We start from the raw sequence: 26,914 nt of genomic DNA on the forward strand, positions 1-26,914 counted from the left end.
GTTAGGTCTATTTCATTCTCTACTATCACCTCCAACAAAAACATTCTTAATTGTAGCTGTATTGATGGTTATTCAGATGTGGACTTTTTAAACCAAGAAGTAGACTGATATTACTAATTAATCGAACCTATCAAGTGGTAATAAGACAGAGGTCTTAGCTAAAAGCACTAACTGTCAACCAGTGACCTAGAGGTAAAAAGTGAGATCTCATATTTCAGTCCCCTGAGCCATCCAACCTGACTGCTTGACAAAGCTTTTGTGTATTTTTAAACCAGTATATAAGTTAACTCCCACATAAGTCGCTTATATTAAATCGGTCTCTTCTAAATAGCGGTAGAGTTAAGAAGCACACTGGCATATATAGGTAATTGCAAAATGCAAGAGCCTGTACTTTCAGCCCTGCAGTCGACACCCATGGCCACCCAGGGGTGTGTGCATTTGGAGCTTTAGGATGGAGATGCCAAACATGTGTGCCCTGCCAGCAATCCCACTTTTGGCGTGCGTCACTCTCGGATGTGTTAGCCGTTACCAGATTGCTTGTGTGGAGCTACACCAAAAGGAAAGTCAGACAAGTGCAGCACTAAGGGACTGGTGCATACGTTCAGAGGATGATGGCATTCAATAGTTGACTTTCCCTGTACTCGTTGCATTCCAGCCTAGGGAATTTGCTGTAATCCTGGACAGTATTAGGGTTGGGGATTCTGTGCCATCACTTTTTATGACTCCGTGGTTCCAGTTTTAACACTTCAGTGCCTAGACCTGGGTCCAGCAGTCCCATCACACAGCCCTGTGTTTTAGGATGTCAACAGAAATGCAAAAAAAAAAAAATGGATTCCATTTATTTGGTAAACTTGCTTTCAGAATCACTGCATGGCATTGAATAGAGAGCTTTTTATTATAACCTGCTTTCTACATCCACGTGCTTTATAATTCAGTGTCGATAACAAATTTAAAAGTCACAGAATAGGTTATTAGGAATTTTTAGATGAGTTGAAATCAACCTTTGCTATATAGTCTCCACACAGATGGAAAGAGAGCACATCCTTGCTGCTATGAAAAGTCCTAAGGCAATGCATAAAATGATGAACAGTTTTGATTGGTAAGATGGGTTAATCTTTAAAAAAGAAAAAAGAAAGTTAGTTTATGGAGGGACTTAAAAGGAGGGAAAGCACCTGGCAAATGAAAAATGGAAAGTTTCTCCAGGGTAATAGGAGAATTTTTCCTCTTTTCTCTCTGTTCTTTTCATCTTACAATATTGCTTTTCCAAAATTGCTGCTTAGTTATATAGGTAAAGAGTAAATGAAATGGTTGGCTTCAAAAGACTAAAAAAAAAACAATGAAACTGGATATTATGTTTAGTGCTGAAAAGCCAGTCCTTCAGTAACTTACCCTACACAACTGCTGGATTCCGCAAACTTTCTTTGCCACTAGGGAACAAAACAGACCTTATTTTTAAAGTGATCTAGCTCATAAAGTCTTGTCTTGGAGCATAACTTAAAGGAAAGGTAGCCATACAGTGCCTGAGTTTCCCCTGTTGTGTTTTTTGTTTTGTTTAGTTTAGTTGGGTTTTTGTGACAGTCAAGAGACCTTGCTCTGTCACCCAGGCTGGAGGGCAGTAGCAGGATCATAGCTCACTATAGCCTCAAATTCCTGGCCTTAAATGATCCTCCCATCTCAACTTCCTAAGTAGCTAGGACTACAGGTATGCACCACCGTACCTGACTAATTTTTCTATTTTTTGTAAAGACGGGGGTCTCACTATGTTGCTAGGGCTGGTCTCAAACTCCTGGCCTCAAGCGATCCTCCCACCTCAGCCTCCCAAAGTGTTGGGATTACAGGTGTGTGAGCCACCGTGCCCAGCCTGTTCTTTTATTTATTCAACAGATTTATTATGTGCTCCTCATCTGCCAGGGCATAAATAGTTACCAGCAAAAGTCTTTGCTCTTATGCTTTACCTGGGGGAGGAAGAAGGACAGCCAGTAAACAAGTAAACAACCAGCAAGCAGGGTTTCAGTGAGTAGTGATAGTAAGAAAAATATTTAGGTTGGTGCAGAAGTAATTGTGCATTTTGATAGCTGCATTCAGATTAGTGGGGTGGGGGTGGAGGGGAAGAGAGGATGCTTAATGGGTACAGGAAGAATCTAGAAAGAATGAACAAGACCTAGTATTTGATAGCACAACAGAGTGACTATAGTCATTACTAATTTAATTGCACATTTAAAAATAACTAAAAGTTATAATTGGGTTGCTTGTAACACAAAGGATAAATGCTTGAGGGGACGGATGCCACCATGATGTGATTATTATGCACTACATGCCTGTTTCAAAGTACCTCTTGTACCCCATAAATATATATATATACCTACTGTGTACCCACAAAAATTTTTTAAAAAAGAAAAACAACATCTAGATGGAAATGTGACATCTAGATATTCTTTTTCTAGAACAAAAAAGATAAAGAATACATAATAAGTAGGCCCACTTTGACATATAGTTTTCTCCCTATATTAAAACTAATTTTATTCCTACATATTTTTCCCCCCAAAAATACATCTTTATTTGTTCATCTAAGTTTTCAAGACAAAACCTAGTTTGCATGTTAGTTTAGATTTAGAAGCAGATCTTTCTCGCTTCACTATCACAAATCACACTTGATCTATGAAGCTGAAGGCCACTCTGCCAGTCATAGACATCTCACATTCACACCCCTGCGAGGGCCTTTGTTGGCAGGGCAGTGGCTTCTGAGTCATACTGGGTATCCTAATGTGAAATAGCTCAGGGCGGAACTCCAGGTCATATGCTCAACTTGCAGTAACTTCTCACTTACCCCAAACTCAATCTCATCATAGACAGAAACCCTCTCCCTAGAAAGCCCTTTGTCACTTATTTTTCATCCTGTATCCTGGGGACCTGGTCGTATGTCAGCCACAGGGTGAACAAGTCTGTTCAATGTATAAATTAATGATTGGATAAAATATTGTATTCAGAGGCCAGATCCTCCAAACAGTAAAGGGAAAATAACTGAATAATGCTATTTAAATTATAAAGTTAAATTCAAAGGCTTATTGCATAGGTGATCTCATATAACCTTATAGGTAAGGACTCTATTCATCCCAGTTTACAGAGAGGAGCTCTGAAACTCTGAGAGGCTAAGTGGCTTCACCTTAAGAGTCAGTTTTCTCGGGGAAATGGGGTAAGAGCCAGGCCTCTGGCTTCCATTCTTTCCTCCTCTTTGATAACAATGGTTCTCTTTTTTAAATTTATTTCTTTTTTCTTCTTCTTCTTTTTTTTTTTTTTTGAGACAATGTCTTGTTCTGTCACTCAGCCTGCAGTGCAGTGGCATGATCCTACCTCCCAGGCCCAAGCCATCCTTCCACTGAGTAGCTGGGAGTACAGGCACACACCACCATGTCCGGTTAGTTTTTAATTTTTTATAGAGACAGGGTTTCAGCATGTTGTCCAGGCTGACCTTGAACTCCTGGGCCCAAGCAATACACCCTCCTTGGCTTCCCAGAGTGCTCCGTTTATAGGCATGAGTCAGGCCTCCCAGCCTGATAACGATGGTTTTCAAACTTAGGACAGGTTAGAATCAACTGGGACTCAACAATAACAAAAAAAATTGCCTGCCCCTATCCCTCAAAGATTCCAATTTTTTCCCCAGATACAGTCTCACTTTATTGCCCTGGATGGAGTACAGTGATGCAATCCCAGTTCACCGCAGCATAAACCTCCTGGGCTCAAGCAATCCTCCCACTTTAGCCTCTCAAGTAACTGGGACTACAGGTGCATATCACCACACCTGGCTAATTTTTTATGTTTTTGTAGAGACGAAGTCTCACTTTGTTGCCTAGACTGGTCTCGAACTCCTGGCTCAAGTGATCATCCCATCTTGGCTTCCAAAGTGCTGGAGTTATAGGCATGAGCTACCGTGCCCAGCCCAAATGGGATCTTTTGATCCCCATTTTACTGTTCTGGTGCAGAGACTGGGCACAGGATTTTTAAATTTTTCCCATGTTCAGCCATATAGTCCAGCACACCCCTTTTGGAACTGTGTTCTAAGAGTGATTTTCAGACAAAAGGTCTAGTTGTCTACCATATTTCAAGCCACTTTCTTCTCAAGGCAGCCTTCACCTTATTCCCTAGCCAAGGGCATCTCCATCAGTGCTGGGACACGGGTTTCTCATGTGGAGCCCTTCAGCCCTCGAGGTAACCAGACCTCCAGACCAGTCACTTCCTGCTGTGAACAAAACTTCTCTTGCTACCCTAGTGTCATACAAATACGGCACCATCATTCTGTGTGTGTGTCATGACTTGGAACAGTTTGGAAAGGACCGCCTTGGACTGGGCAATGGGATAAGCAGATCTTGTTCTTATTTGCCTGTGGGTTTCTGAAGTTCCTTTTTTTTTTCAGTCCGGTGTACAAGTGTGCCTGCAGCCAGAGACAAAGTTGGCTTTGGACCAGTGACCTTGCCACTTGTCTGGTGGCTGGTTGTTTGTACCTATGAAGAGAAAGTTGTTAGCAACAGTCAGTGACCAGCTTCGATCCACCGGAAAGAATGGTACATGGGACCATGCTGGGATACTGAGGGCTGCTTTCCAGGCTGGGAGGATCGAGGCCCATGGCTGTGTTAGTCACCGCCCTCCTGCTGTGCCCTCCCTTCTTGTTGCCAATGGAACAGTAGACCCCAAAACACCCCACCAATGCAACAACCAGCGCAACACTCAAGGTTCACTCCTTCTACACGGAACACACGTAAGCACACATGCGTGTACACACTCACACACCAATCCAGGAAACTTTGTTTAAATTTTTATTTTAAAAATAGGCTCTCCTAGGCCGGGCACGGTGGCTCACATCTGTAATCCCAGCACTCTGGGAAGCCAAGGTGGGAGGATCACTTGAGCTCAGGAGTTCGAGACCAGCCTGGGCAACCTGGTGAAACCCCGTATCTACTAAAAATGCAAAAATTAGCTGGGAGTGGTGGCACACGCCTGTAGTCCCAGTTACTCAGGAAGCTGAGGCATGAGACTCACTTGAGCCTGGGACACGGAGATTGCAGTGAACCGAGATCACGCCACAGATCGAGACTCCGTCTCAAAAAAAAGAAAATGCCCTCTAAACCTATGCCCTAGGTTTTAAAACAAATAACAGATCCACCAGTAGTCTTCAGTGCCTGGCACAGAGCAAATGCTTGACAAATATTTGTCGAATGTGAATGAATTTTGCTTAGTGTCTCCTTTTATGATGTGGAGCAACTCAGCCACTGCAGGGCAGCTGCAGCATGAAAGTGAAACATTGTGAGTCTTCAGGTGCTAGAGCAGCCTTAGGAACTGCCTGGCCTAGTCCAATCTGGACAGCGAATATTTATATCCCTTGTTCTTCAAGGCACAAACCAGAAGGAAATTACCATGGAGGGAAAGAGCAATGAACCAGATTAACAGAAGAGTGACCCTGCCTTCAGAATGCTTTCCTCCAATTGATAGCTTTTCCCTAATCCCCCTGTATCAGGGTCATCTCAGGGTACTTGAAATGATGCAGATTCCTCAGCTCCACCTGCTGTTTACCTAATCTCTGTCTCCCAGGTTGTGGGGGAAATCTTAAGTTTCCCTGCATCCCACGTGCCTCTCCAAGTTGGGGTACCTGAGCTGCGGGAAAGGCGGGGAAACATAAACGCGTCACTGTGCAGAACCTTGGGCACCATGGTGGAGCGGCAGGAGACTCACTGGCAGAGTGCGGCCTTTCCTGTTGACTCTGGCACGATCCACGTCGCTTGGGACAATAACACTGACTATACTTGTTTTTGATCGCTCATGAATAGTATCATTGAGCAACAACACCCCAGTCACTTTTGCTCTGTTTTTTCGTTGTATTTCGAGTTTCCCCTCATCCTACCAGGAACAATCTTCATAATAGTAAGCCACGAGATGTATTTACTCTTTTGAAAAATTTGTAGGTATTTCATAGAAGGTTCAGATAATCTCTTATAACATTAACATGTGACAAAGATGCTCCACTTTACTGTGTCTTGAGAACAATTCCATTCAAAGGGGTTTAGAATTTTAGATGTTATTTCATATAGCTCAGCCCACGAATCTCACACATCTCCTTTCAGGGGTACCTATGCTGTGTGTGCTTGGATGGAAGAAAATCCTGTACAAGTTTTTCTCTTGCTGGGGGGATCTCTTTTTTATTAGGCCAATGCAGAAAGTAACCTTTCCCCTCAACTCCCAGACAGAAGCATTTATTCACACCCCAAAACCATGATGTTATAATTTTCATTTAAAAATTCAGGATTAAAAAAACAACAACAACCGATCAGGCACAGGCACAGTGGCCTGTAATCCCAGCACTTTGGGAGGCCAGGTGGGAAGATTGCTTGAAGGCAGAATTTCAAGACCAGCCTGGGAAACACAGGGAAACTCTGTCTCTGAAATAAATTAATAAATAACCCAAACTTCCTATGAGTTGTATCAGAAAGTCCCTCTGAAAGATATCTCATGGGTCCACTGCCACATAAGTGCCCTCCCTCCACTGAAACCTGGGCTGTGTTAGAAGCATCTGGTTCACCACATTTACCAGGCAGTTTAGTCTGTTATTACTATATAAGTCACCTATAAAAATACCATTTCTTTTTGCTAAAAATGCAAGATTTTTATAGCCTCAGTTAGATGAATTATCAATATTTGGCTTCTGAAAGATGACTCTCAAGCTGCCTGGAGATAGGAAGTGGTGACAGTTTGTCCCCAAAGCAGCCAGCTGCGTGGGTGCAGAATACTTCCCATGCTGGTCTTTCAGGGGTACCCGGGATGGTCCTGGTGCAGGCAGGGGATGAGATTCAGGTGTCATCTTACAAGGTGTGTGTTTTTCATGCATTCATATTTCAAAAGGAGACACCCAGATGCTCCAATCCGATGGCAGTAAAATGTTTTTTAAAAATCATGTTTCAGTGCCACAATTGTGTCAGCTATTTGCCGGCCTGTCTGAATCTATTCAAGATGTGGTAACAGTGGAAAAGACACTGTCTGGATAATGGCTTCCTGCCGCTACTGAGTGTCAGTTTGCTTAGTAATAGCATTGCTGTTTATCTTTTCTGGTGGTAATGATTATTTTTACTCTTATGCAACTTTTCTTATTGTGTTCTCCATATCCAGAAGATAAATTATGACTGTACATAACAGCTAACCACCACTTTCAAACAGTGGCAAACCTTGCCAGGCTGGGAGGGCTTCATAACTGAAAGGTGAATTTGAGCTCGCCCAAACTTGTTTCTGTGATCGGAGCTGAGTGTGTTCCAGAACTCCCACCCAGCCTCATTAAACTTGGCGAGGCCCCTTCCTCCAAAAATTGATTTTTAAAAAACAGCTTAGAAAGCCCTGCGGGCTTTAGAGCTTACCTAAAAACTGAAAACACTTCTAGTCTCAAAGCAACACACAGTCAATATAAAAAAAAAAAAAAAAAAAAGAATGCTCTTTTAAGTATATCCCATGGATCTGTAATCGTAGGAGCCCTAAAGAACATACTTCATTAAAACATGATCATTTTGATGATTGCAGAAGGAGCAAAATGGCATTAAGGGTGGAATTCAGAGAAAATGGACTGGAATGAAGGTTGTAACAACCAAGCGAACCTAGGGAACCCTGCTAAAAACAAATGAAATTCCAGTCTTCACCCTAGCTTGATGTCTGTAACTATTAGAAAAACTGAACAGGGAAGGTATGGTTTGTGTTTCCAAGTACACTGTGTGCCAGGCTCTTGAGGAACCCATTGATAGTTCTTTATGCAGATTTTCAAATTAGAAAAGTATTTCTTTCTCACTCAGGCCTTTTGAATGGAAGGTTAGTGGAACAAGTTATGGTAAGTGATGCCATCAAACTATTACTAAGGCTTTTCAATGTCTCTACATGATGATCTTAAAAGGAAAAGAAAAAAATGAGAAATCTTGTTAGCTGGGCAACTTTTATTTCTTTAAATGATTTTCAGGTTAGGGCTTGGTTCCGTTCTTCTTTAGATGGGCAGAAATATCGATAGATATTCCTATCACCTACCATGGCTATGGACTGGCTTGAGGCCTCTGGGTAAATTTTTGAACTATGATAAACCACGACTGAGCCCAGAAGGGCGTAGACAGTTGCACAAGACACACACCTACAGACCGTGTATTGTTGGCCACGGTGCACCCAAGGGCAGAATGCTGTCAGCGCCTTCTTGGGTATTTCCCAACCACACGCACCCACAAGTGTTGTCTTTGAATCATGAGCTGATATAAACTTAATATTTTTTCACATGTCATTTTGATTTGGTGACTATTTAAATAGGCTTGCGACATAAATTAGAAACCTTAAGCTTCTCAGAGCATAAAGCCAACCAAGCATATCCTCCATTGTGATTTGAAGAAGCAATTAGACATTCTTAAAAAGTTGGGTTATATGCACATTTGATAGATTCTTTTAAATGTCGATATACTTTTGAAGCTGTATAAATAGGACTCTTGTCCAATTTTCAGCTTTCTGTCCTTTTCAAGAGACATAGCTCACAGTTCTGAGGCTGTCTCCTCCCTTTGACTTTGTCATTGCAAGGCCTGGCTTCTGAATGTGTTTTTCAGCTTCCTAGTCACTGGGATGTCATAAATGACAGAATAATTCATTTCTTTTCATTCATCCAACCACCTTTCAATATTGTAAATATTTGAAGAGATATTCTGTTGACTGATGTCATGATGAAGTTTGTGTGTGTGTGTGTGTGTGTGTGTGTGTGTGTGTGTGTGTGTGTATGTGTCTAAGTATGGAGGGGCAAGGTGGGGGTGTGAAGGAATCAGGGTAGATTCAGTAATTTTCTTTCAAATATCTTCTGTCAGGTGTCCAAAAAGTGTTTACCTAGTCTCTAGGTAAATTACATCTGTTTTCTAGTTCTTTCTTTTTGGATTAAGGACCGTGTTAAGTCTCTGGTTTTTCACTTATAGGTAAAAAGCAAAAGATGTAAATACTTCCATTGTAGGCAGTTCTTTTGCTGGCATGATTGCAAGTGGGAAAAATTGTTAAATTGAAAATAGAGCTGGCTCAACCATATGCCTCTGATAGTGTCATATAATTAATATGATGTTATGATGAAGTGATTGCAGTGACATGTAAGTTAATTCCAACAGTCTGGAACAGTAAAACACCAAGGGAAATAATCACCAAGTAAGGAAAGATGGGGCCACCTGGAGAGCAGCATTCACGGGGATGGGCTCAGAGTCTGTTGCATTTCTTAGAGCTGTTGACACCACGGATGAAAAATCAAGAATGTCTTTTCACACAGGAAGGCCCCAGTCCAATAGTCAGGGTTACTAATGCTGAGAAATCCAGGCAAAGAAGCAGTCCTTCCAACGCAGATTTAAGTTTATGAGGAACGCATGCAAGAGAGTTTGTTCTGTAACAAAGAACACAACTTCGAGATGGAGAAAGACTGGCAGGAGGTGCTGGAGGAGGAAGGGAGCTAGGACTGGGACAGACGGACACTGTGAGTCAGGGACAGCGTCAAGCAGGGGATGGCCCTCACTCTTCAGGGACAGTGGACTGTAGCTCAGAAACCCTCTGCAAGTTACTCGATGGCTCTGCGACTCAGTTTCTCCATGAGGAAAATCAAAATACTTCATAGAGCTGCAATAAGATTAAATCAGGGCTGGGCACAGTGGCTCATGCCTATAATCCCAGCACTTTGGGAGGCTGACGGGGGTGGATCACTTGAGGTCAGGAGTTTGAGACATGGTGGCCAACACGGTGAAATCTTGTCTCTACTAATAAAAATTAGTAGCACATGCCTTGTAATCTCAGCTACTCGAGAGGCTGAGGCAGGAGAATCGCTTGAACCTAGGAAGTGGTGGTTGCAGTGAGCCGAGATCACGCCACTGCATTCCAACCTGGGCAAAAAAAAAAAAAAAAAAAGAAAGATTAAATTAGATAATCCATAAAGTTTTTAGAAGACTGCCTGATACTCTCAATACATGTTAGCTATTTTAACTTTTTTTCTCTGAATAGTAATTATTGTGAAATTGAAAACATATTACGGAGTTTTAAATTAAGAGAAGAGACTAAGGGCTGTGTCAGAAATACCTCCAAATATAGAGCAGTGTTGGGAGGAGGGTGGGCGTGGGCTGTGGGAGCAGGCTCTGTGCATATGTTCATGCTCGCCTGCCCAAATAAAAAGCAAGGAAAACCTAAACAGAAACTGTTCTAGCTGAAAATATACCAAACTGGGCTTCCCAGGGAGGGTATGATGTTCTGATCCTGGACTGATCTTAGAGAAATAGCCATTTGCCCTAGAAACCATGTTTAAACAAACACTCGAATCGAAGAACAGACCTCAGGTGATCTTCAAAGTTTTCTTTCAATTCAAGATGCATGCAGGATTTTCCATTGGGTCAGAACTCTGTTTTGGCATAGCACACCATCCCCTGAGGTTGCAGACCTCGCAGCATTTATCAAGGCTTTACTGAGCAGCAGAATGGCCACAGTGAGGGGGTGGGTCCCAGCTGGGCTCTGCAGTCCAGCCGCCTGGTTGTGAATTTTGGTTTCACCGTGGATTTGTTGGCCGGATGTCCTTGCCTGTAAAATAGGGATAATAGTACCAACCTCGTGGAGGTGTCAAGACTCTGTACTGTGCCCTGCCCAGGTGAATACTCAGTTCAACGTAGGGTTTATTGGATATCCACTTATTCCTCATGAGAGTTCTTTGAGCTGGGTCTTATCCCATTGCTTAGGTGGAGAAATCAAAACTCAAGGCAAGTTTCAAACCCAGGTCTATGGGTCTTGGAGCTGAGCATGCCAGGAAGTTCCTAAGGCATGACTGACCCGCTGCGCCAAAACTCTGTGACTAATGGTGCCCTTACCTACCCCGCTCAGGCCGATACTGAGAGACGCTCTGCCCTGGCTGTGTCTGCACCTCACCCATCACACATGATGTTCCTTCCTGCCTCTGTGGCCTCCCTCCAGCTGAGCCCTAAGGTTAAAATCTCTTCTCCAAGCCCCTGTGCCCTTCTTCCCCTTCCTCCAAACCCTGCAGTCATTGCCTCCAGCAGGAGGCCTTCCCTGCCTGCCTAAGCTGGTTCCCTGTCCTCTGTCCTTCCATGACACCCAATGGGACCATATCGTGCCCAGTTTAAGAGGCCATAAAGAGCACGGGGAACATGGTGGGCATTCAGTAAATGAAGGAACAAAAAGTCTACTTAATTCTTTCGAGTTTTTTTCTTCAAAAAAATTAAGGTTCATTGTAATAGTACTTCTCGTAGTAAACAGTCAGTGTAATCCTCTAATTTTTAAAAATTTTCTTTTTTTTGAGAATGAGTCTCACTCTGTTGCCCAGGCTGGAGTGCAGTGGCATGATCTTGGTTCACTGTAACCTCCATCTACCAGATTCAAGCGATTTTCCTGTCTCAGCCTACTGAGTAGCTGGGACTACAGGTGCCCGCCACCACGCCCAGCTAATTTGTATTTATAGTAGAGATATTGGCCAGGCTGGTCTCGAACTCCTGACCTTGTGATCCACCTGCCTTGGCCTCCAAAAGTGCTGGGATTACAGCCATGAGCCACGGCGCCTGGCCAAAAATTTTCTAACCAAAGTCAGGGGAGGATTCATAAGCTTCCTGGAGAATCAGCTACCCCCCGAGTGGCCCTGAGCCCTCAGTGATGGATTCTCCAACATGCAGAGTTCCTGACTTGTTACTGTGCTCATACTTATATTTTAAACTTGCCTTTCCTTTCTCCCCTACTTTCTTCAGCTCTATGTATCATTTAAGAAAATGATGCCACCTCAGGGAACAGGTACCAGAAACATTACCCCCTCTTAAGTAGATATAATTTGTTTTGTTTGTTTTTACTTAGAAGGTATTTTCCCCCTTCTCTTAAATTACTTCTATCCATTTCTGTAACAAGCTCTGAATTAATTTTTATCTGTGTTCATGAAATATAGATGAAATTACTTGAGTCTGGAAATTTTAAAGAGCTATTCCTAGAATTTTTAACAGTTATAATACTGTAAACGAATTAAACGCTATTTATGATAATGCAGACTTCTGAAACAACAAATTGACTGGCGATATTTTTTACACTGTAATTATCTCCAGCTTTGCATTCCTTTTTTTTAAAAAAACAAAAACTTTTTATTATGGACATTTAAAAATCTATGCAAAAACAGGGAGAATACAGTATTGAACCCCTATTTTTCCAAAGGATTCATATATTAAGCTAGGATTTCTCTTCCCTTCCACCTACTTTGTTTCCCTCTTCTCTAATCCAGCAGAAAGGAGGCAAAGGAACCCTTTGGTTACAACACCAAATCCTCTCTCCAGGTCTCCTTCCCTTCCTGCGTCCCGAGTTTAGGTTGCACCTGCGGTGTTAGCTCTCCACATGCGTCTCACACACACACACATCTCTGTTGGGCATGCATACACCAACGGACACACCTTCACCCAGCCTCCACCCCAGATTTATCTATCTTAGGTTTCAGATATTAGGAAAAAAACTTAGTTGAGAATCCAAATTAGTAGCCATAAAAAGTATGAAGCTACAGGTGCTTCCAAGAACACAGTAGTTCAATCAGGCCGGGCGCGGTGACTCACGCCTGTAATCCTAGCACTTTGGGAGGCTGAGACGGGTGGATCGCCTGAGGTCAGGAGTTCAAGACCAGCCTGGCCAACATGGTGAAACCCCAACTCTACTAAAAATACAAAAGTTAGCCTGGCGTGGTGGCAGGCACCTGTAATCCCAGCTACTTGGGAGGCGGAGGCAGGAGAATCACTTGGACCTGGGAGGTGGAGGTTGCAGTGAGCCAGAATTATGCCACTGCACTCCAGCCTGGGTAACAGAGTGAGACTCATTCTCAAAAAAAAAAAAAAAAAAAAAGGAAAAGAAAGAAAAATACTCTTTAAATCAGATTTTTTAAAGTGATGCCCTGCTGAGCGGTGATCTCACCGCAGATCGCTCTTCTGTTTTGCTGCCTCTTCACCCTGTATACTTTTCCAGTTGACAACATGAGCAGGTATCACTTTTATTATTAAATATGTCCAAATGCTAAAGATATAATTTGTAAGTAGCCTCTGAATCTCTTAGCCAGCAAAATATATCTGGACCAGAAACTAAATGAAATATTTTCCTAAATTCTAAACCATATTTCCCATGGCTTGGAAGCCTAGAGGTAGAGAGAAAAAAAGGCAGTTCTTGGCAAAGGAGAGCCAAGTGGATAAAAGGGCTCAACCACCGGTGCCCTTCCCTTTTCTCGCCCCTTATCCTGTGGTCCATCGTGTCTTTGCACTTCATTCCCCAGCCTCACCCCTGAGATGTCTTCACCCTCTCTGGGTAGGTCAATCCGGCAGCAATCCAGATGAGCCCTCCCTCTGTAATTAACGCAGGGGAGAGTTGAAAGGATTAAGCTGCTGGCATCTGGGTAAAGCCCAGCCTGGTGTCGAGTTACATGCCTTGGTGCTTGAGGTGACATAGGGTCCCCTAGACAGCACAGCATGGGAAGGGTGGGGTGTAGAGAGCCTGGAGCCAGAAGGCAGCTTCAAGAGAGTTGGCAACCTCTTCAGACTAAACTTCCTTAGCTGTAAAGCGACAAATGCCTTAAGAGTTTTCAGGATTAAGTGTAGGGACACAGCACATAATGGAACGAGAGTTACAAGGTAAATATGGAGATGAAGCCTCACGTGTACTACTCTTCCCAGGGGTTTCCACTGCCCTGAGAATCCTCTATCCCATCCCTCCTTAGTCCTCTTTACGGTTGTGCCAGCAGTTTGAAAAGAACCTCAGAAGTCTTGGGGTGTTTCGATTTAATTAGGTTCAGTGTAGTGTAGGGTAGGAAATCAGTCTACCAGTGATTTCCCTGACCTCACGGTAAAGATTAAATAAGATACAAACCCTTAAAGCAGCCAGCTCGGTCTTTGGCACGTAATGCTATTCAGTGAGTAGTAACTAGCATTAGAGCCATTGTCCCCCATAGGTTTGAACTTGACCATTGTGCTGATCACCACAGGGTCAGCCTGGTGGGGTCTGGAGCCAGCTCTGTGTCTAGCCAGCCATGCATCCTGAGTGTTATGTATTTGGGACTCAGTGTCTCCATTTGTAAATGGGAGGCTGAACTTGGTTGTCCTGGAGATCCTTCACAGTTTAAGAAAGTATGCTGTGACACTTCAGAATGACAGGGTCTCAACTGATGTTGACTTGCCTCCTCTTTGGTCTCTCTGCTTATCCTCCTTTACACTGGTTCTCAACTCAGTTGAGACTTAGAGAGTTTTTTTAAATACAGGTGCCTGGGCTTCATTCCCAACCAAATAAATCAGAATAGCTGGGGGTGGAGACCCAGCATCATCATTTTTTCAGACTTGCCCAGGTGATGCCACTGTGTAGCCAGGGTTAAGAACCACTGCATTGTGCAAATGAAGTAGTCGACGCAAGGCAAAACAGGATTTGGATAAGCCAGTAGCTGTGTCTGTGAGAAGGCATGATTTCAAATATGGCATCTTGACTGTCTCACTCCTAAATGTGCTCTTTTGCTTACTGTCCCTGACAACATCAGTCCCCATTGCCATTAAGACCAGTTCTAAACTCCTTGGCCTGGCTTACACAGCTTTTTTATGATCTGACTTTTGCTGCTCCTGCCTCGTTTTCCAGCCAGCCTGACTACACCCCAATAGAGAGTAATCACATGGCAGGCTTTGGCTACAAGCCTTTGTATCTTCCCCACCCTTCTTCCTGGGTATCTAACCTTACCTCCCACCCCTGTACCTGGCCCACTTCTCCTTCAGGTCTCCAATGAGCTTTCTCTTTCTTCCCTGCCCACCCCAAATTGAGTTAGGGGGGCCAGGTGCACCTCCTGAGCCCACTGTGCACACCCAGTGACACACTTGATCACACTGCACTTGACCTGCACTCCCAGCCCCAAAGACTTAAATTCCACAAAAGCAAGGACTGTGGCTTATTTATTACTGCATCCCCTGTATCTGTCATAGTGAGGCCCCACCAAGAGTGGTGGAAAGAATGAATGAATAACTGAATGATCACACAAGAAAGAAAGAAAGAGAAATTCTTAAGGGTCTGAGTCACAGTAAATTAGAGAAACCAGGTCTATAAAATGAATGAATAGACAAGAAAAAATTCTTACTGAATGATTCACACTAAGCCAAATGTAGGATTCTAGCCCTATGTGCTCTTTCACTTAAGACCATTCTTTATTGCACAGTGTGGACAAGCATGCAGTGCCAGGGAGAGTGGAGAGAACCAGACCCACTTCCCACCAAATGAGCTTGGTTTCCTCAGAGATTAGGTCTTGCATTATTTGCTCTATAAACAAGAGTAATCAACAGAGTGCTAATACTAAAAGAGCTAATATTAAGAGTGGAATTCAGCTAGGTGCGGTGGCTCATGCCTGTAATCCCAGCACTTTGGGAGGCTGAGGCAGGTGGATCATGAGGTCAGGAGATCAAGACCATCCTGGCTAACATGGTGAAACCCCATCTGTACTAAAAACACAAAAATTAGCTGGGCGTGGTGGCATGCGCCTGTAGTCCCAGCTACTCAGAAGGCTGAGGCAGGAGAATTGCTTGAACCCGGGAGGTAGAGTGCAGGTTGCAGTGAGCCAAGGTCACACCATTGCACTCCAGCCTGGGCAACAGAGCAAGATTCCATCTCAAAAAAAAAAAGTGGAATTCAGTATCTGTTGTTTTTAGTGATCTTTTTTAGAGAACATATTTTTAGTGAACTTTCTAATCTTACTCATTGATGAAATATGTACAGTAAAATAATACAGTGTTTGAGATTTAACTCAAAATTACCAGTGGGAAGGAGAGTGAGGCATGGAGGTAGAGTTGAAACAGAATTAACCAGGAATTGGCAGCTTTTGGAGCTGGTTGATGGTCATATGAGGGTTCATTCTATTATTTTTTCTGCCTTGGCATAAGTTTGAAATTGTTCAAAATAAAATGTTTTAAAAGCAAAACAATTACTTAAAATAGTAATGATCATCCTTAAAACACAGAAAGAAATTGGTGGAAGAAAGTCGTTGTCAGCTTTGCCACTTGATTCAATGAGTGAAAAAAAAAAAAAGAAAGAAAAAACCAGCCATACATTGTCTGGAGTCAGTTTGGTCTTGGTTAGTTGGAAAACAGGAATGTTCTCCAAGGTTAGTAAACTGTAATGAGTTCCACATAGTTTTCCCGCACCAGAGTTTACAAATCGCTGCAGTTTGATTTCTAACTCCATTCACATGTCCGCAAGAAACACAGTCTCCGCCGATTTTCCCCATTATTTGCTCAGCCAAATAATACTTTTTCCACAGCACAGTCCGGCCAATCTCAAAAAACACCCAGGGACGCCATTTTACGACCCTTGGCACCGCACGGCCCTCCACCGTGTTTTCACAACTCCAACGTTCCTCCTTTAAAGTTGGCAGAAATCAGCAGCCCTGCGTTTCCTTTTATTACTCCTAATTCGTTGCTTCCAATGGAGAACGTTTTCTTCCCCGAGAGGCCTTTCACCTCCGCCACGCCTGTGCCTCCGCGGCCCAAGCGCCCTCCCTCGTTCCCCTTTCTCCTCTTTCCGCAGCCCTTGCCCCCTCGGCGCCCACGCAGCCCACACACCGTTTTCTGCCCCTTCCGCCAGGCCTGGCCGAGCTGGCCGCCAGCATTCTCATGGCCTGGCCGGGACCTGCGGTTTCACCCGGCAAGGGGGCCCTGGGACAGGGCCTGGGCCTTTCTTGCCGCCCTTTGACTGGACCCCCTCGTGAGAAAAATTCCCTGGCTAGGGTTCCTCTTGTGCTGGGCGGAATCCAGGCCTTCCTCGGCTTCCCGTCTCTGGTCTTCGTGGAGGCCGCCTGGTGAGTCCACTTCTCCCCACTGTCCCTCGCGCCCAGGCTGCTTCGCGGTCACTCGTGGGGCCAGCTCTGCTAGTGCTCGATTCAAATCTCCCTCCTGCCCTTCTCTTTGCAGCTTTTTCCTATTTTAGCTAAATTGGAAGTGAAGATGCCTCATTGCATCCACACCGGAGGTGGATTGTTTTTGTTCTTGGTTTTTGCATCCTAAAAACCATTTAAATGACCCTTCTCTCCTGTTTTTAGAAAGGTCCATAAACAATGCACTTCTGCCAGGGTTGTTCCTTTTGCCCCTAAAGTCCTGTGCCTTGGCGCGTGCAGTCTTCTAAGAGCTGCTTTTAGAGAAATTTTTGTTGGCTAGCTTGGAATACTTTCTATTGCTATGCACTTTTTGAGCTCACCATGAGCACATTGGATTTCCTCCTCAGCCTTGAGACAAAGTTAAGGTTATTTTATAAAACAAAGTGAGACTTAATTTTTAAAAAGATGGAGACAGAGAAGTCGATTCACCTAGATTACAGCCAGTAACTAGCCAAACCTCATTCTCATTCCACACTCCTCCATTCTGATTCCTTTACACATTCACCCCGTGTAGGTTCATTAATCACTCATTCTGTACCAGCCGGCATCCAAGTCCAGACCCGAAAATGAGTGTTTATCTAAACATTAAAAAACAGGATTTTTAAAAGAACAAAATACCGACTTTTCATCTCTTTATCTGTTTACTAAAGTGACAAGCTCACTGATACTGACTTATTTTGGTATAGATGCTTGGATTTTATTGTAAAATTCTTGCTCCACAAATATATGGCAGAAATAAAACTCTAGACCATAAGCTTTCATTCGACAGTGGTAATTCTTTTCATTCTGATCATTGTAAGGGTGGCCCCTTTAGAAGGAGACAGACTCTGCACAAATCCCCCAGTGCTACCTAACTAGTTGAGCAAGTTAGTCATCTTTTCAAACCTATTTCTTCAACTTTAAAATGAAGATTATGGATTTGTTACATATATAAAGTACTAAGGATAGCGCAAGGCATCTGAAAAACACTTAATATAGCTCCCGTTTCTTTCCCTGTCACCTGGAAATTTATCGTGTTATTAAGAGTGAAGAGTAAAATGTTTTAATAATAGGCAAACAAATCTCATTCTTTTTCATCCTGCATCAGATTGTCCTGGAAACACTGCAAGAAGTGACTAAGCGTTTTCTAGTTTCAAGCCTACTGTTTGATTGATGTGTCAATGAGAAATGAATGACTAGGTGGCATGCAGTCAAGGAATCCCAGGAAGGTTGTAATCCACACCCTGGATAATCACAGGCAGTTCCTGGAAAGTTGGACAAAAACACTAGCTCAAAAATATTTGTTGAGTTGTAGAAAATAACCCTACCATAATTACTTGTTTTCCTCTTTGCACTGACTTCCTCCAGAGTAAGGTAACATGAGTTTTAAAACATGATTTTAAAACATTTTTATTGAAGCAAAAATTCACATGCCTTTCTTTTTAGGGAGAGAGGAAAGTAGCTTTCCTACTTGTTTGCTTGTTGTATTTCAGAAGAGGTAAAATTAATGATTTATCATTACACCTGCCCCACTTCAACCTAAGATTAGAAAATATATAATTTCAAAATAATCTTCGGAGCAATAAAATGATGTTCCAAATCAGAGAGAGTGTTTTTAGGAGATCAGAGAAGCTTTTCATTAAAAAATGGAGCTGTTTGCCTGCCCACACTGTTAATGAAAAGTAAAATGTACCTTTTAGTACAGGAACTGATTTCTAGTGTGCAAATTCTGTTCTCTAATATGGAATGTTTGCACGTCATTAACCATCCTTCTACGTGTTCACAGTGTAGATATGACCACCTTCTATTAACGGAATATATACTAATGTGTGTAGGTTCACCCTTAATAGGATAAAAGATGATGGTTGCAAAACCCTTAACTGTAGCACACTGTACAAATGTTCATTCTAAAACTGGGAAAAGCATATTATGGATTCTTGTTTTTAAGCATAGCTACTCATGTTCTAGAACCAGGTCATATTTTGGGGGTAGCCAAATTTTCTTTTGTAATGATGCCTGGCTGTTAAAAATGCTTTCTGCTGAGACCAAAGATATTGTAGTATATATTGTTGTTGGAAAACATTCTCCTAGATGAGTGGTATTTTTAATTATTGGTTTTTTTATAATTAAATGTAGATGTCAGCATATAGGCTTTGCCGTATTTTTAGAAAGTTTGGGATTTGTGGGTGGAAAAACTCAGAAAACGATTTCTTAAAAACAAAATTGTATTTTTAGTAGAATCTGTTTCAAAGATGCTTTGGAGCAATAACGTTTTTAAAGTAGCAGAGAAGCTTGTTTTAAGTAACATGGGGAAAGGTGTGATCTTCCATTACCGTGACAGCACGAAGCCATAATCACCATGTCAGGAGCATTTTCTTTGCAGGTGAAAGACAGTGAATAATAGAATTTATTTGACAAAGCTTAGGACTATTTTGAATTGTCTGGTCCTAAGCTATTTATCAAGCATGGACCAACACTTTGCAGACAACCGTGATTTTTCCCTGCTGCCATCTTCAAAAGTGCTGCCTTTGACAGTGTTAAAAGACACCTTTTAGTCTTAGTGCCCGAGCAGTTGATCTAATTGTCTTCACTGTTCCCTCTTTTCTATCACAGAATCGGAAGACTTTTTGATGGTACGGAGCCCATTGTTTTGGACAGTCTCAAACAGCACTATTTCATTGACAGAGATGGACAGATGTTCAGATATATCTTGAATTTTCTACGAACATCCAAACTCCTCATTCCTGATGATTTCAAGGTGAGGGATCCATTTTAAATCACCAATAGCCTAAATATACATATGTGATTTTTTTAATGTGCTCCAAAAAAAATTTCCACTTCTACGTTATTAACATCTACCAACTCAAATGGTGTGAGAGTTCTCTTTGACATGGTTATACTGTATTCATGAAATAGTGGATATGGTCATTAAGCTTCTACATGACTAAAAGAGGATCACTTTTCATTTAAAGAGCTGAATTATAATTCACTTGAACAAATTGAAAAGGAGTTGATTAAATTCAAAACTCATTTCTGATATGTCTTAGAGAGCTAGAGAATAAAAGGAAACCTCCTTAGCCTAATGAAGACTTCCCCGTCCTCACTCCCAGAAATCGAAAGCAAACTCCATGAACAGTAAGATTTTAGAATTGTTCCCTTTACAGTTAGTCACAAGTGTTAAGGTTAGTCACGCTGAGTAAGTCCACATTTTGCTGCTAACTCTAGGCAATGGAATCAGACAGTGAGAACAAATAGAAAGTGTTACTATTAGAAGGGAATTCATGAAAATGTAATTTTGCCGCTGATAATGTTCCTTCAAATTGATGATTCTAAAGACTCAACTAAATGCTATTAGAACTTATAAAGAACTCATTAAAGCAGCTCAATTCAGGATCAATATATTAGAGTCTGTAGCTTTTTTAGGGAATAGCAAGCGCCAGTCATAAGCTATAATAGAAAAATACACAACAAAAATTATAACACCTAGGAATAAGCCTAACAAGCAAAGGCTGGAAACCACAGATCTCTACATACAAGTGTAAAAGAGTTGAATAAATGAAGAAACATTCTAGGTTCCTGGATGGGAAACCTCAGTGTTGTTAGGATGTCAGTTATCCTCAAATTACTCTATATAGTCACTGCAAACCCACTTAACTAATAGATCTTTCAAAATTAAATTTGAACCATTTAAAGTTTGTGTAGAATAAAAAAAGCATAAGGATAACTAAAAAAAAGTATTCCTGGTCGTAAAGATGGGTAATGGTGGATGTGTCCTACCAACATCAAAATAGACTGTAGAGCTATATTAATTTAAAGGTGTGATTCTGACAGTGCTAAAATATACAAATAAATCAATGGAGAAGAATAGGGTCCAGAGATAGATACACAGGTACATAGGAATTTGATGTACTATAAAGATGGCATTTCACATCAGTGGGAAAATAAAAGCAATAGTCAGTAATAGGCACTATGATCAGCACTGACACATTTGGGGAAATTGTAAAGCCAGAGCCCTATCTCACATCATAAGTTCACAAAAATTTCAGAAATAAATATAAAAATAAGGGCAATAAAAATATTAGGAAAAAATACAAAGAAATTTCTAAAAGTACAGTTTCGAGGCAGAAAGGGCCTGTCTAAATGAGACTTCGTACCCAGAAGCTATTCTTAAAAAAAGAAAAAAAGTTGACGACATCATATACAATAAAAGACAAGTGTCAGACCATAGAAATATTTGCAACAAAAGGTGAATACCCATCGTAAGAGATCTATCTTAAAAATCTATAAGAAACATACAAACAGCTGGGCATGGTAGCTTATGCCTGTAATCCCAGCACTTTGGGAGGCCAAGGCGGGAGATCACCCGAGGCCGGGAGTTCGAGACCAGCCTGACCTACATGGAGAAACCCTGGCTCTACTAAAAATACGAAATTAGCCGGGCATGGTGGCACATGCCTATAATCCTAGCAACTGGGGAGGCTGAGGCAGGAGAATCACTTGAACCTGGGAAGTGGAGGTTGCAGTGAGCCAAGATCGCACCATTGCACTCCAGCCTGGGCAGCAAGAGTGAAATTCCGTCTCAAAAAAGAAAAAGAAAAAGAAACATACAACACAGTGGAAAATTTTTTTTAGCTATGAACAAAATTTTCCCAAAGAAAAAAACAGAAATTGTCAATAAACAATTTGAAAAGATATTCAGTGTCTTCTGTATCAAAGAAACAAAAATAAAATGAGATACTCCCTTTTATCCATTAGATTGGCAAAAATTAAAAAGATGGATTATATACAGTGTTAGGGAAGATACAGTGTGGTTGGAAGTAAATATCATTAAACATTTTTGGAGGACAATTCAGTAAATACTAAAGTTTCAAATATACATGCTCTTTGATCTGCTAGAAATATTCATGGAAATATGTAAATATATTTGTATATAGGATGTTATAGTCACGTTTGTAATAGTGAAAACTGGACTTTCTAAAACAGAAAGTTTAACAATGGCAGATGGTTACAAATATTATAGACTATCCATACTCTGGACTAGTTTAAAAGATGTGGTAGGTCTATATCTGTTGATATGTGGAGGGGAGATCCCATAATTCTATGATTCAGTGAAAATATTAAGTTGCAGAACGATATATATAGTATGTTTCTATTTTTGTAAAAGATCAGATATATATGCATATATAAATGTGTAGAAAAAGATCCAGAAGAGCAGATCTCAAGTTAATAAGAAGCTCAGGGGCCCCTTATTTGTCCTCTCCTTCAGTATTTTGAACAATGGGGCACATGCCAAGGACTATTAGCCCAATGGAAAAGAGAGCGCAGAGGAGTTGCCTCAGGTGCACGTTTTTACATGGAAAAGACTATGTGCAATTGGCAAGCAAACAGAGAGAGTATAGTAACTGCGGCCAGTGAGTGTGCTTCCCTGAGCCCTGAAATGAGCCTGAGGAAGATGCAGGAGCCCTCTGCTCCCAGCCAGGGGCAATTCCCAAGGCCCTCTCAAGGGTGTGCATCTCAGCGCACTGAGGTTGATTCCAGGGTCTGAAGACATGCGGGCTTGGTTGGTGCAATATGGCTTCTAAGCGAAAGCCGCCTCATGGTTAGTGATCTCTTCCAGCTCAGGAACGGAGGCATATTGAGGAGGGATTTCTTTTTTTTTTTTTTTAATTTTAAGTTCTGGGGTGCATGTGTAGAATATGCAGGTTTGTTACATAGGTAAACGTGTATCATGATGGTTTACTGCACCTATCAACCCATCACCTAGGTATTAAGCCCTGCATGCATTAGCTATTTATCCTGATGTTCTCCTTCCCCTATCCCAACTACAGGCCCCAGTGTGTTTGTTCCCCTCCCTGTGTCCATGTGTTCTCGTTGTTCAGCTCCTACTTACAAGTGAGAACAACGCAGTGTTTAGTTTTCTGTTCCTGTGTTAGTTTGCTGAGAATAATGGCTTCCAGCTTCATCCATGTCCCTGCGAAGGACATGATCTTGTTCCGTTTTATGGCTGCATGGTATTCCAAGGAGCAGTTTCTAATATGATATGATACTTCCTAGAGGCTTTTCAGGGATAATTTTCCACATAGTGTATACAGTTTTTTCCTGACATGACAACTTTTGAACCTCTTTCCTGCCTTTTTCTCCATGCTTCTTTGCTAATTTGGGCAAACTTTTATCCGGGGCTCTCAGATAATAGCTGGATTAGACAACATCCTGCAGGCCCATGGCCAAAGTGTAGTCTGCCCAAAGCCAAACCTCCAAGCCCTCAGTCTGCACCTGGGGTTACACACTCTCAGACATGATCAAGGGAACTGACTAGGTTTAAACAGCAGCCCCAGGACCTCGAGGCCACAGCTGATGAGTAGCATAGTTGAAGAGAGCCGGCCAGCTTCCCACAACAGCTGCAGGTGGCACAGGGAGACCTAGTGGGGGAACCGGGCCTGTTCCAGAAAGCAGATGCTCCCGAATGTGGGGACAGGAAGAGGAGTCAGGAAGCTGGGTGTCTGCTCAGTGGTGACCAGCCACTAGTCTAACCTGGTGCCACCCGTGTCAGGCGCTCCCCAGGCAGCTCTGGACCCTTTCCCACTTTAGGGAGCACGTAAGCTCACGGAGAGAGAAGGGCCAAAGGAGGATGTGGAGAGGTGGGGGAATGATTTCTTACTCTCTCCTATTTTCCTAGAGGAAAGGCCCTGGAATTGGAAAGGGGTGAAGGAGGATATTTCACTTTTAGTCATATGTGTCAGTATGAATTTTATCATTAGTTTTTACAATGAGCAGGCGTTCACATGTGACTTAGGTCATTAAAATGAAACAATAACATTTTTAAAATAAAGTTGTTAAAAAAGAAGTCAAATTACCACAGCTACAGACACGTATACTAGTAAGGAAAAACCGCCACAGGGTTTCATTTTGTTTTTCGCTAAGTTATGTATAGCCTAGACTTCAGCAGGAGAATGTTTGGTTAGTACGATATGAAAATCACCACATTTAGGTGATTGCATATCCAATTGCCCACCCAGAATCCCTGCCTGGATAGTTTATTCGCTTTTTAAACTTCAGATGCCCAAAAGTGAGCCCCCTCTGCCTGCCTCCCCCTCTGCCGCCACCACCACCAAGAACAAAACCTGCTCCTCTTCCTCTGTATCCTGTCTCAGTAAAAGATGCCAGAATCCACCTACTTGCTCAAGGCAGGAACTTAAAGTCCTTCTGGACTTTTTCCTCTTCTTCGCCTCCCACATGTGATCTGTCAGCGCGTCTGTCATCTTCACCTCCTGGACGCATCATGAATCAGTCCATTGCCCTCATCCCACCCCCCTAGCCCAAGGCCCAGCAGCTCTCTGGACTACTTGGAGTGGCTTCACGATTGGTCTCCCCTCTCCCACTCTTAACCCTTTTAGACTCATTCTCTGCATTGAAACGATGAGACACTGTTTAAAATTTCAACTTTTAATTTTGACATCATTATAGATTTGCATACTGTTGTAAGAGGTGCTGTGTTACCCAGTTCCCCTCAATGACAACATCTTGCAAAATACTAGGATCGCGACCAAGATATTGACACTGATACAGTCAAGGTTCAGAACGGTTCCATCACCACAAGGATTCCTCCTCTAGTCCTTTGACAGTTACACCCACCCCATCTCTCCCTCCCCCTCCCTCAGTCTCCCACCCCATCCCTGAGCAGGTGACACTTTTTAAAAAGGATACTGGCTGGGCACAGTGGCTCACGACTGTAATCCCAACACTTTGGGAGGCTGAGGCAGGCAGATCACCTGAGGTCAGGAGTTTGAGACCAGCCTGGCCAACATGGAGAAACCCTGTCTCTACTAAAAATACAAAAAAAAATTAGCTGGTCATGGGTGGGCGCCTGTAATCCCAGCTACTTGGAGGCTGAGGCAGGAGAATCGCTTGTACTCAGGAGGCAGAGGTTGCAGTGAGCTGAGATCGCGCCATTGCACTCCAGCCTGGGCAATGAGAGTGAAACTCTGTCTCAAAAAATAAAATAAAAATACAAAATTAGCCGAGCGTGGTGGCACATGCCTTGAATCACAGCTACTTGAGAAGCTGAGGCAGGAGAATTGCTTGAACCCGGGAGGCAGAGATTGAGGTGAGCTGAAATTGTGCCATTGCACTCCAGCCTGGGTAACAACAGCGAAACCCCGTCTCAAAAAAAAGGATACTGTGTCATTAGTTGCTCCTGCTTGAAACTCTGCAGGGACTTTCTCTTATTCCTAAACTGTCGAATGAAGAGGATAAACCAAGTTTTTAAAGAATTAAAATTACCCAGAAGTCTTACTGAGGTAAGACTGGATACAACAGTATGCATACAACAGTATGCAAATCTATAATGATGTCAAAATTAAAAGTTGAAATTTTAAAAAGTGTCTCATGGTTTCAATGCAGAGAAATGAGTCTAAAAGGGTTAAGAGTGGGAGAGGGGAGACCAATCATGAAGCCACTCCAAGTAGTCCAGAGAGCTGCTGGGCCTTGGGCTAGGGAGGTGGGATGAGGGCAGTGGACTGATTCATGATGCGTCCAGGAGGTGAAGATGACAGATGCGCAGATGACAGATCCACACAGGATCTCAGCCCACAGTTTGTATACAGGCGGTGGAGGTTCAGTCCATGGAAAATCACATCACACTTGCTCAGAAGCTACAAGCAGAATACATCGAGCTTTGGGCATAAGAGTGCAGTAGGTTATAGATTACGGAAGTGTTGTCACGAACCCATCAGACATTATCTCATATGGAAGGAAAGGCAAAGACTAGGGTCATGTATCTTTTAAGGAATGTAGTGACTCAGTCAGGAGACCTGGGGGGCCCGTGTGTGCTCGACTCTGTCGGGTCTTCAAGGCATTCTCCTGGAGAGCTGCACATCCTCACAGTCAGAGGGTCAAACAGAAATGAGCAGCCACGGCTTCTTCCGTTCATTCCTTTGTCTCACAGAGCAAAGAACCACATCCCCGTCAGAGCCTACAAGGCCCAGAAGGCTCTGACCCCTGCCTGCCTCACCCACTGTCACCCTCCACATGTCCCTACTTCTCTCGGTCCCTTAGACACACCCTCCTCTTGCCCCCTCACAACTGCCCCTGCTTTGTGCCTGTGCAGCCTCCCGCCACCCTTCCTCAGGACTTGACTGGAATTCAGGGCTCCTCTTTTTCACCACATCCCCCAACAAGCCTGCCTGGGCCTAGCGTAGCTTAGGCTCGCCTGTACCCCTGATTCTCTGTGGTCACAGGCAGTGCGTCTATCACTCATTGTGCAGTTGTGCAGCACTGTCTGCCCCGGTGTGAGGTAGGGATGCTTCCAGCTACAAGAGTGGGAACAGCCAATTAACCATGGCTTACACTACTGGAGATTTGTTTTTCTCACGTGAGAGGTCAGAGGCCCGTGGTTGTTGGCAGAGGTGTATCTGCCCAGTGATGTTATCGAGGACCAGGAGGTTTTCTGTCTTTTCATTTTGCCATCCTCAGTGTTGATGTTCTGGCCTCATGCGTCTCACCTCAAGATCATATGGTGACTGCATCATGCCACCAGGCATGGCCATTCCAGGCATCACATCCTCAGTCAAGGCAGGAAAAAGGGGCAGGCAACTTTACAACTCATAAGACTCTGTCCTTGTCAGAAGATCCCACAGAAGACTTTCCCTCTGTGGCTCATTAGCTGGAACAGAGCCTGCCCTCGGTGGCGGAGAAAGGGATTTCTTTTTTTTTTTTTTTTTTGCGTGCTTTTTTTTTAGCCTCTGTATAAGAGAAATAGGCAAGAGAGAGAAATTGGAATAACTGATGGGGAAGCTAGCCAGCAGCATCTGTCCCCCACACTCAGCACCTGCCACATATTAAGCATGTAAATATTTGTGGCGTGAGTGAACGAACGCATGGTGGGGTAAATAGATGGACTGAGGCTCACATTCAAATGAGGCTGTGGTTCCCACCAGCTCTTCTTAAACCTACTGATCTACTGCCTAATGTTTGGACTCTGGATATTTTATGTACATAGCTTCACTTCCTTGCTGCATT

At 42.9% G+C, this 26,914-nt stretch overlaps 1 protein-coding gene across 3 annotated transcripts in view; it reads left to right on the forward strand.

Moving 5' to 3' along the window:
- The window catches only part of KCTD1 (potassium channel tetramerization domain containing 1), a 208,210-nt gene that overhangs the window by 163,901 nt on the left and 17,395 nt on the right, over positions 1–26,914 (forward strand). For all 3 annotated transcript variants that reach the window (XM_032293141.1, XM_032293142.1, XM_032293140.1), the window contains exon 3: positions 19,511–19,655. In XM_032293141.1, coding sequence (XP_032149032.1) covers positions 19,511–19,655 — 145 coding nt within the window. The remainder of the gene's footprint in view (positions 1–19,510; positions 19,656–26,914) is intronic.

This window comes from Sapajus apella, unplaced genomic scaffold (genome assembly GCF_009761245.1).
Source record: "Sapajus apella isolate SASKATOON/1434 unplaced genomic scaffold, GSC_monkey_1.0 scaffold29, whole genome shotgun sequence".
Lineage (NCBI taxonomy): Eukaryota > Metazoa > Chordata > Mammalia > Primates > Cebidae > Sapajus > Sapajus apella.